The 11,541-nt window shown below is 39.3% G+C and overlaps 1 protein-coding gene across 2 annotated transcripts in view; it reads right to left on the reverse strand.

Annotated features, from left to right (window-relative positions):
- LOC112021754 (acetolactate synthase small subunit 2, chloroplastic) overlaps positions 1-11,541 on the reverse strand; it is a 38,849-nt gene that overhangs the window by 9,584 nt on the left and 17,724 nt on the right. For both annotated transcript variants that reach the window (XM_065771046.1, XM_065771025.1), the window contains exons 10-11: positions 2,762-2,914; positions 974-1,039 (exon numbers count right to left, since the gene is read on the reverse strand). In XM_065771046.1, the coding sequence (XP_065627118.1) occupies positions 974-1,039; positions 2,762-2,914 (219 nt within the window). The remainder of the gene's footprint in view (positions 1-973; positions 1,040-2,761; positions 2,915-11,541) is intronic.

The following is an 11,541-nucleotide window of genomic DNA, read 5'->3' on the forward strand; positions in this document are numbered from 1 at the left end:
CCACCTAAAGCATATTGGTTAAGTTCCAACATCTTCCTCAATTCAAGCCCAAAAACCTTTCAACCATTTTGTGCTTTGCCTCCAAGGATTATGACAAACCTTCAATGCCCGCCAACTTTGAGTTCAAACACTAAAAGGAACTGACCAAAAGAGTTTGATCCCCACTACAAAGTGTAAGTGGTATCTCCTTCCCTGAGCGTTAAAAACTGTTTGGGATTGACTCCAACCAGAGTGTGTTCTATATTATTCATCAGCCATAACACTGCATTGTTGCCCATGAATACTAACTTCATGAAGTGTTTGCCCCGTTCAAAAATACGTAAGGAGAAAAAATTTCCTCCTTCCTCAACCATCAATTGAAAAAGCTTAGATTCAATGAAAACACTACGAATCCCACCCATACTGATCAAAAAGAGAAAAAGTTGTATGAATAATTATCTAACTAATTTGAGGTAGTCGGCCTCTCCACAAATGACAAAGTCCCATTCCCCCAAAGATCCTCTCACAGAACAAACAAAGCTATGCAAATTATCAAAGTGAGGTCCACGTCTTTAATCATATAGTTCAAGCAGATGAGCCAATCAAACCCAGTGGATTTTGTGAACCATTGAACTCGAGTAGGTTTTGTTAAACTATCTGATTTTCATGGATTCCAAATTTCATATCTACCTAATTTTTCAAACCTCTTTCCATAACAAATTTATGCCAGATATTTCAACCTGCTTAATACATTTTTTATGGAATTTTCCAAAATCCCTAGTAAGACATAGTCTACACAAGAAAATTCGACTTGGGTAACACAATTTTAACCAATCATATCAGCAGTATGTGAAATGTCTAAGCAAGTTACTCAAAACAAAGACTTCCAATTAATTTCATATGGCAACTCCAAGTTTCAGCTCTTCAAAAAAAATACAGGAAATCCATATGCAAACTAACAAATTTAGCTATAAGAACCAAGAGTCAAGAATACCTCACAAATTCCATATGGCTCTAGTAACCTCTGTAGTGCAACCATCTTGTTTAAATCACCTGTAAGCTGGAGCACATACAATGGCTTAGTGTCAGTAAGATATTAAGAAAGAGAAAAGGGGAACTAGTGAAGACAGACAGCCAGCGCGAGCTATCCAGAACACGTGACTGAATGTGGAGCTCCTGGAAATCAGGGAAAAAAACCTAGACATTTTGATAACTGCTACAATTTTGCATTTCTTTCATCAAACCTCATCAATTGTCAGCGTTCACATGATGTATTATACAAATAGACATAAGTCTCTATTTTATTATTGACTTAAAATTTATATTAAAAAAAATTAATAAATAAATAAAGAAGAAGACGAAGAAAGAAAGAAAGAAGATGAATGTGTGTAGCCAGGGTTGTAGATGATGTTGAGGTGTTGTTCAATTTCAGCAGATTGATGAGTTAGACCAGAGGTGTTTCTCATGCTAATATTTGTTCCCCAATATTATAAGGTTCATTTCTCCAAGACCATTTCACTCGATGATGGCGGAATCATAACATGGTTAAAGAAATGATATTCTCTTTGGAAGCCTAAGGCTAAGGCAAAGCCTAAGAATAAGTGTCCATGGTAGTTAATTAAGTTTTTATATTTTATTTGGGTATTCTTGAGTCAAGGGCATTTTAGTAATTTTTCAATGGTTAGGTATGGGCCATAGTTATAGGCCATAGGTTTTATTAATGAGTCTTATTTAATTATGGGTCTTTATGTATGGGCTTTGGTTTAATTTATTAGGGTTAAATAGTAGTCCTTGTACTATTAGTAATCCTAATACTACTAGTAAAAGTAAGAGTATTTATATATATAGGGTGCTTAATGTATTCAAAAAATAGAATGAGTTGATTAATAAAATCAAGTGTTTTGAGCAATAGGCACGTTGGCCTTTGTTGTTTCTTTCTCTCTCTTTTCTTTATTTTCTCTTCTTTCTTTCTAGGGTTACTGTTCACGGTACTGTTCACACAGCCCCTAAACAGCCTTAACTTTCCTCTAATTCTTCTTCTTTCCTACCCTAAACCCGCCACAACTAAACATAGACAACCCTAATTTGTCCTACTATCACTCAACATTAGGAAAAATGTGATTGGTGGTGAGATAAAGTACTAAGAACAATAGACAATGACAATAGCCCATAATAGAAAACACACATGATGAACTTTCAAGCTTTTGTAAGAGCATTATTGCATGGTCAGTGTTCTTATAGAATAACTGATCTTGATTGGGTAAAACTACTTTCATTGGATCTTTGTTTCAGAACCAATTCCCTCCAAAAGAAGGGAAATAAAACTACTTTCATGCATGTCCAGGGGAAGAATAACAAGCACACAGATCACTGGCCGACATGCCCGTGTCTTTTTGCCTGTTGACATATATAAAGTTATGTTTGCCAAATAAAATATGGAGCATAGCACTGCTAAAATTCTTTTACAAAGGCACCTTTCCAACACTCGAGTAACCTGTCTTCAGATTGTGCTGTGTTCTTCTATCCTCTTACCTTTTGAATAGTGTTAGTGTAATGCATGTCCAAATTAACAAATTAAGGGTTTCTAGAGCAAGCTCCATACCCCATCCATAATACACAGTTTTAAATTATTATTAACAATTAGATAGGGTAGTTCCTTTTTCTTTATATTGGAAGAAATGACATTTAAGTGATTCAGTACCCAAAACTGCTCTTAGAATCCTTGAGGAAGTATACTAAAAAGTAATAAAACGCTAATTGAGAGACTGGAAAGAATTCCTACCTCAAGGGTAATGGTATGATCAGACACATCAACAGCTTTTGCCCGGAAAATGCTGGCAACATCGAGGACATCCCTCCTAGCAGCAGTATTCACGGCAATCTTTATTAACATAAGCTCTCTCTCTGCAAATGGAAAGTGAGTAATATCCTTCACCTGATGGAAAACCACCGTTTCTTTTTGTCAACCATTTGCTCAAACAAATTACAACAAGAGGCAACCCATTCATGGGATTAAGGGGATTATCCATATGCAAAGGAAAATGGATTAATGGAAACCATTCAATTAAATGCACTCTTTGATAATAAGGCAAATTAATAGCATTAGTTTCTTTTTCCCTCATTCTTGGCAAGAAATTCGACCACTAGTTCAAATTAAGAGCATTAATTTAAAATTACTCTTCTACCAAAATTCATTTGTTTTAGCCAGCATTTAGATTTAGGAAAACCTTTTTATATTTATTTGGTTCAATGGAATTCTTTTTACTGGTGCAAAAATAGTTACACGTGCGTATTTTTTTTATAATGGATATGAAAGAAATCCTTCAACCCTTAGTGGAATATATGCTTTTCCAAATCTAATAGAAATTTCTCTTTCAATAAATTTTTTGTCTTTACTTCAAAACTCCAATATAAATATTTTATTGTTGAATGTCTCTTTTCTCCACCTCAGGAAGTATTCACCATCAACCCCAAATCAGAAAACAAATACTTTCAAGTGTGAAACATAATAGAGAAAACACATGATTACTTTCACATACGTTGGTTTGTCTTCTAGATACTACTTTTCTAGTTATGTATAGAGCTACTTGCAAACCCAATTTTTATCTTGCAACGTAGTAACTAGTAAGTTACATGCTACTTATAGATATTGCCAACAAATCCCTAAATAAAGGTTGTTTGGAGTCAATTCGGGTTAGCATGTCGTGTGCGCATTGGGTCGAGGGAGGGGTATTCGGCTAAATAGCTTAACTCGAACCTGACCCATTTAATAATTGTGTCATAACCCTTTAACCCTAATACGACCTATTAATGAAGTAGGTTGACGCGACACAACCCACTTGACACATTTAATAAACGGGTCGTGTTGGGTTGATGTGACACCACCCATTTCAACCTGCTTGATTTAAGCAAGTTGGGTTGACACAAATTCAATCTATTTAACCCGCTTAAAGAAAAACAACTTATTAATATTGTTATAAATTTAATTCAAACTCATAACATCAAAATACCAATTAAGCATACAATTTGAAAGTTAATAATAATATCAAATACTTGAAACACATCATACAAAAGTTCAAATTAACATCAAAGTAATTAATAAATACTAAGTCCATAATGTACTACCATCCATCTAGAAATAAGCTCTTTACATCCCAAAAGAAGTGCATATATTTTAACCCAAAATCAAAAGAACACAGTTCAACAAAAATATAACATCTTTTTAAGCATTTACATGAAGGTTTAGAGATTTAGGGTTTGTAAAATTTCAATTTCTTTTTTTTTTTTTTTTTGATAAATAAGAAAGATGTATATTCAAAAAGCTACCTCATGAAAAAACATATGGTAGAGCAAGGAGTACAGAGAAGAAAACAAACAAAAAAAAAAAAACAACAAAACCAACAAAGAACTAAGTACAAAGCAGAGAATTAAGGAACAAAGAGAGAGAATCACTAGAGGTGAGTCCTTAAGCCTTAGATCAATCAAAAAGAGAACCACTAAAAAAAGCGAGCAACTGGTCATCGGATTTGTCCGTATCCTCAAAAGTTCGCCAATTTCACTCCCTCCAGATACACCACATTAGGCACAAAGGAGCTAAATTCCAAATGCTAGAAGAGTGCTTTCCAAACCAATTCTACCAACCAAAAAGCATATCTGCAACCGATCTTGGCAAAACCCAAGAGATCCCAAAAGATCTAAAAACCAAGCTCCACAGCTAATAAACTTTTTCACAATGGAGCAACAAATGATTCACCGTCTCCCCATTACAATGGCGCATAATGCACTAGTCAACAAAATCAAATCCTCTACCCCACAGAATGTCCCCTGTAAGAATCTTCTCCCAAGTTGCAATCCAAACAAAGAAAGAGACGCACGGAGGAGCCTTAACCTTCCAAATACCTTTCCAAGGAAAGATATGAGGCAAGAGACTACGAAGCTTATTGTAGAAAGAGCGGATGTCAAAATCCCCCTTCTTCAACAACTCTCACCTCATACGGTCTCCGTGCTTAGATCAAGGTAAATTAGAACCCAAGGTACGAAGGAATTCATCCACCTCACCCACCTCCCAATCATTTGGATCCCTAAGTAAACGAACATTCTAGCTTCTCCAAGCCTCAATCCCCAACCTTTCAAGAGACGAGGCCACAGATGCCTCTCTATTAGAAGCAATCCCATACACTATCGAGAAGGATAAATTGTGTGGTAAGTCCCCACACCACCTATCTGTTCAAAACTTCTCTATCCCCCATCCCTACCTCAAACTGTATGCATTTACTAAACACCTCCCAACCTTTTCGAATACTTCTCCATAAACCACACCCATAGACACCCCTACCCAGCTTGGAAGACCAACCCCCCCACTCTTCCCCAAACTTCGAAGCTACAACCCTCCTTCAAAGACGAGTCTCCTCAACCCCAAACCGCCATAACCATTTTCTTAGTAAAGCTTTATTAAAAGTAGTTATTTTCCTTACTCCCAAACCACCATTCGCCTTAGGAGCACACACCTTATCCCACCCCACAAAATGAGCCTTCGAATGCCCCCACAAGAAGTCCCTTTGCATCTTCTCAATCTTATTAGCCACATGCGATGGAATGGTAAAAAGAGATAAATAATAAGTAGGGAAACTAGCTAGCGTACTCTTAAGCAACGTCAGTCTTCCACCTTTTGACAAATACAGCTTCTTCCACCCAACCAACTTCCACTTAATTTTCTCCAAGATAGGATTCCATATATAGGGAGACTTATGGGAAGCCCCCAACGGCATACCTAGATAGGTCATAGGCAAAGTCCCAATCCTACAACCCAGAATCTCTGCCAAGGCATGCACATTATTAACCTCTCTTATTGGAATCATCTCACTCTTCAGGACATTAAACCTTCAAACCTGTCACAGTCTGAAAACAAAGGAGAAGCATCCGAATGTGAAAGATCTGCTCCACTTCCACATCACAAAACAAAATAGTATCATCCGTAAACAAAAAATGCGAGACACATTCCCCTTCACCCCGTCTACCATCAGCCTTAAAACCCCTGATCAAGCCAGCACCTTCAATTCTTTTCAACATCTTGCTTAAAACCTCCATTATAACCAGAAACAACATAGGAGATAGCGGGTCCCCTTGTTTCAGACCCCTCGTGCTCCTAAAAAGGTCAGCTGGAGCCCCATTAACCAAAATAGAGAACTGGACAGTTGAAATACAAGTGCGGATCCATCTACACCACTTCTCCCCAAAGCCCATCCTCTTCAAAAGATCTGGCAAAGCCTCCCAATTCACGTGATCATAAGCTTTTTCAATATCTAGCTTACAAATAACCCCTCGGGTCTTACTCTTCACTCGACTATCAACACACTCATTAGCAATAAGAATTGCGTCAAGAATCTATCTACCTCCCACAAAACAATTCTGAGACTCAGAGATCAGTTAATCTAAAACCAGCTTCAAACGATTTGCCAAAACCTTAGACAGGATCTTGTACAAGCTCCCCACCAAGCTAATAGGCCTAAAATCTCGAATATTGGAAGCATCATTCTTCTTAGGAATTAATGCTATGAAAGTAGCGTTCAAATATTTCTCAAACTTACTGTAAAGATAGAACTCCTCAAAAACTGCTAGAACATCTCTTTCCACCACTCTCCAAATATGGTGAAAAAAGGCCATAGAGAAACCATCTGGACCTGGGGCTTTATCTCCAGCCAACTCATTAACAGCTAGAAGAATCTCCTCCTTCTCAAACCTCCTTTCAAGCCAGCTCCTCTCCAACACGTCTATCTGATCAAACTCCAAACTTTCTGCAAAAGGCCTCCAATCCTCTGTCTCCTGATACAATTTTTTATAAAATTGTACCACCTGAACAGCCACCTCAGACTCCTCCTCATAAACCACCCCGTCCACCTCCAAAATACTTAAATGGTTAAACCTTCTATAGGAATTAGCCACCTTATGGAAGAATTTAGTATTATTATCTCCTTCCTTAATCCATAACATTCTTGATTTCTGTCTCCATGAGATTTCTTCCAAAGAGAGAAGATTCTCTGCTTCAAAGTCCGTTTAGTATTATTATCTCCCCTTCCTTGGCATCTAGCAATTTCAAAGCCTCTAATAATTTAGACTTTTTGCGTCCGACATGACCAAACTCCGAACGGTTCCACTAAATGATATCTTCTTTCAAGGCCTTCAATTTTTTGGCAAACAAAAAACTAGGAGTACTAGAGAAAGAATGTCGATTCCACTAAGAATGAACTCTATCAGTGAACCCATCCATCTTTTACCACATATTCTCAAACCTAAACGGACTTTTCCCCCTCACCATTCCCCCTACCTCCACAAGAATTGGGAAATGATCTGAAACAGGGCAGGGTAAAATCCACTGGATCACATCCGGATATTGCTCCTCCCAATCGTGAGACACCAAAACTCTGTCTATCCTAGACATCGAAGGATGATATGAGCCGCTAGACCAGGTAAAGCTCCCTCCCTCCAAAGGCAAATCAATCAAATTAAGGTCCTCAATGAACTTCGAAAAAAGGTCCATAGCCGAAGTAAGACGGGAGTTACCCAACCGTTCACTCGGAAAACGAACAATATTAAAATCCCCAATGCAACACCAAGGGATGTTCCAGTATTGCTGAATACCAACCAACTCGTCCCACATTAGCCCCCTCGCATTATTGTCAATTGGGCCATAAACCCTGAACACACCTAGGTAAAGCCATCCCCCACCCCTTTCCACCGAACAGACACAAAAAAGGAACCCAGCAAAAAATCCAACCTCTCTAAGACCCTCCTATCCCACATCATCAAAACCCCGCCAGCTGTCTAGACAGCATCTAAAGCCACCCAATCCACATAAGGACAACTCCACAAGCTGCCAGAAAGCTTAGTCTCTTGAAGGCAGATTACATCACACTTCCACTCACGCAATAAATTTTTCACTATCGAACGTTTCCGACAATCATTCAGACCCCTAACATTCCAAGAAAGAATTTTAAAATTCATAAAGACATGAAAATCCCAACTATTATATTAGCTCAACAGCCAACACTCTACCTACCATCATAATTAACCGAAGATTGCAAATTCCTTAGCTCTCTCATCCCTCTATCCTTATTAATGACAGCTTTTCTAGGAACTGTAACCTTCCTGTTCAACACTTTGGCTTCCTCCGTCTCCTTTTCAATCTTTTGTAACAAAGCAATACATAACTTCTCATGTCAACTCAGAGGAAGCCCCACCAGTTTACTAAAACCAGGAAGTCTGTTCTTCACCCACCTAGAAATATCCAACGTACTCACACACTCCAATGCCTCATTACCACAGTTCAACTCAGCTGACAAAGGCAACCCAAAGGAAGTGATAGACATCAGAGGGATTGATAAGCTATCCTCTCCACCCAAACCGATATCTAAATTATTCAAATCTTCCACCGCCAAAACACTCTCCCCAGGGACATCACCCACTACCTTCGTGGGTATCACCGCTAAACTGGACTGATCATGTTCCAGTACACCTTTCGGCCTGAAGTTGGCACAACTATCCCAGCCACCTTCAACCCCATCGTTGACACCCAAATCCACAAACCCAGCCCTTGATAAGCTCAAAAAGAAACCAAAAAGGAAGAGTTCAACCGATGACTGCAAAAGCACCATATCAGACTTACCCGGTGACAACGTGGGTAAGCTCCGAGTTCCGATGGCCCCTCCTTCACCGGAACTCGGAGCTAGTTCCGGTGAAGGAGGGGCCATCGGCCACCGTCAAAGGCTTAGTGCATCAATCTGGCACCTCTGGCACAAGATCGAAGCTCTGGTGAAGGGCCATGGGGCACGCCACTGTCATCGGAGCCTGGGCTGAGATTCCTTCGCCAAACAGAGAGCTCTCGCCCACTTCAAAATAACTTGGGCCCGAGAAAATAGAGTTAAAAGAACCCACACATGTGTCGGTCAACAATGGGCTTGTGCCTAGGCCCAAAACGTGCTTATTTTCGGCCTGTTTGGTTCCCCGTGCAACCCATTTAAGGGCCTTTGTTGCTCCTTTATTGCAATCCCAAACCACTGCCCGTGATACCCCTCTAGTCTTCATATCTCCCACTTTCTTTCTGTCCCAAGAAACCCGTCTCCTCCCTATCACATCAACCTCCACAATAAGACCGCTTCCTGTCCAGCAAGATCTCCTAGCATCACTCTTCTTCCCCTTTTCATAATCTATTGAATTTAAACTGAAGCTTGGGAAATGTATCCTAGTGTCTACCAAATTTTGCTCACCTACCTCTGCCTCCTCATTAATGCTCTGCTCCCTCCTATCCCCTCCCACCGCCTCCATCTTATTAGACTTGTCCACCGGAAAATCCCGCACTTTGACACCTTGAAGTCTCAAATTCACCCCCTCTTCTCACCAAGCTGCTTTAAATGCTTTCTATCCTCTATTCTTCCATGAAAGCCTTGCACACTTTAGCAAAAGTTCTAGAGTTTTGAGCTTCCAAGTTATACCTGCGCACCTAAGGAAAAAATTTTGGAAGACCATAACCACCCATCGCATATGGGGAAGGATTCAACAGCTTTCTTAGTTCAAGGCCAAAAGCCTTCCAACCAAATTTCTTTTTTCCTTCAGGGATAATAATCGACCTCCTACATCCACCAACTTTGAGTTCAATCAATAGCAAGAACTAACCAGAAGAGTTGATGCTCCTTTGGAGAGTAAAAGCAGTGTCACCTTCTCTAAAAATAAAAAATTGTTTGGAGCTCTCCCCAACAACAAAGTCTTCAATATTATTCATCAGCCATTATGCTGCATTCTTGCCCATGAATACTGATCTCATAAAAAATTTGCCCCTCTCAAAAATCCGTAGCAAGAAATAACGTCCCCCTTCCTCTAAAACTAATTTAAAGAATTTGGACTCTGAAGAAACTGCAAACTCCCCCCCCCCCCATAAAGAAACTAACTATAACTGCCTAACCGTACTTGAGGAATGTAAAATTTCAATTTCAATTTACAATTATATCACTTATAAATTTTTGAAATAACTCACTCTTCTTTTTAAGTTTAAAAATTTTTGCAATTACTCACTTTTCTTTTTAAGTTTAAAATATATGTTGGATATAAGAGGTATTTGACAAATTTAAAATAAAAATGAATATGTATTTGTTATACAAGTTAAACAGGTTAAATAGGTTATGTTAAATGGGTCATTTTGGGTTGACACAAATAAATTGGCGTGTCAATTGTGGATCGCGAGGGTTAATCCGCTTATAACACATTTCTTATTGTGTCGCCTTTGGGTCTGCTTGTTTATGACCCTAACTCGTAAAAACCTATGTCGTGTAGTGTCAAACATTGATACTACCCAATGCAACAAATCTTAAATATGAGCAAAATATTTGAATGGCTTTGCTTGCATTTCTATAACGGACATGGGGGTTGGTGTTTCACTTTTTTAATCTGTTTATCAAGGTTGAGAAACCACAGTCAATAATATATCATCTGCATAGTAGGTTGATATTCCAATCTCAATTTTATCCTGTAGTCATCTGATCTTTATTTGAGGAATTTTAAGCTTCAAGACTTCACCATTGTTCTGTAGATTCCTCCTTGCCCCTCTTTTTTCCCTTGCCTACCAATTAATCTGCTAATGAACATCCCGAAAAATTCTAAACATCTTCATTGAAGCTTCATTGAAATGGGGGGAGTTCGCAGATTCGTTATTGAGTCAAAATCCTTTCAATTAGTTTTAGAGGAAGGGGGTCGTTTTTTCCTGCTAAGGATTTTTGAGAGGGGCAGATTCTTTATGAGATCAGTCTTCTTAGGCAAGACTGCAGCACTTTGGTTGATGAATAGTATTGAAGAACTTGTGGTTGGGAAGAGCTCCAAACAGTTTTTTATTTTCAGAGTAGGTGACATTGCATTTACTCTCCAAAGTAGCTTCAATTCCTCGGGTCAGTTCTTGTTATTGACTGAGCTCAAAGCTGGTGGGTCTAGGAGGTCGATCATAATTCCTGAAGGCAAAGAGAGAAGTGGTTGGAGGGCCTTTGGTCTTGAGCTGAGAAAGTTGTTGTTCCCTTCCCATTACGCGGTGGGTGGTCATGGTCTCTCAAAGTTTATTCCCCAGGTGCAGAGGTTAAACTTGGAGACTCAAAATCCTAGAACCTTTGCTGAAGTTGTACAAGGATCTCATGGAGGAATAGAGGTTAGAAAGCAACTAAAGCAGATAGGTTACTCAGATAAGGGGAAGAAGGCACAGTTTAGAGAGGAGATGAAAGGGGTGAACCTGAGACATAAAGGTGCCAAGGTGAAGGTAGCTCCGGTGGGCAAGGCAGATAAGATGGAGGTGGTGGGAGGGGACAAGAAGGAGCTGAGCATTAATGAGGAGACAGAGGTAGGGGCAAAAAACTCTAGGCTACGCTACCCACTCCTCAATTTGAATTCAAAAGATTACTTAAAAGGGAAGAAGAGTGCTGTCAGGAGATCTTACTGGTCAGGAAGAAGCCTTTTAGTGGAGGTTGATGTGACAGGGAGCAGGCGAGTCTTCTGGGACAGAAGGAAAGGGGGAGATACGAAGTGCAGAAT

Source organism: Quercus suber, unplaced genomic scaffold (assembly GCF_002906115.3).
Source record: "Quercus suber isolate HL8 unplaced genomic scaffold, Cork oak 2.0 scaffold_1, whole genome shotgun sequence".
In the NCBI taxonomy this organism is placed as follows: Eukaryota; Viridiplantae; Streptophyta; class Magnoliopsida; order Fagales; family Fagaceae; genus Quercus; species Quercus suber.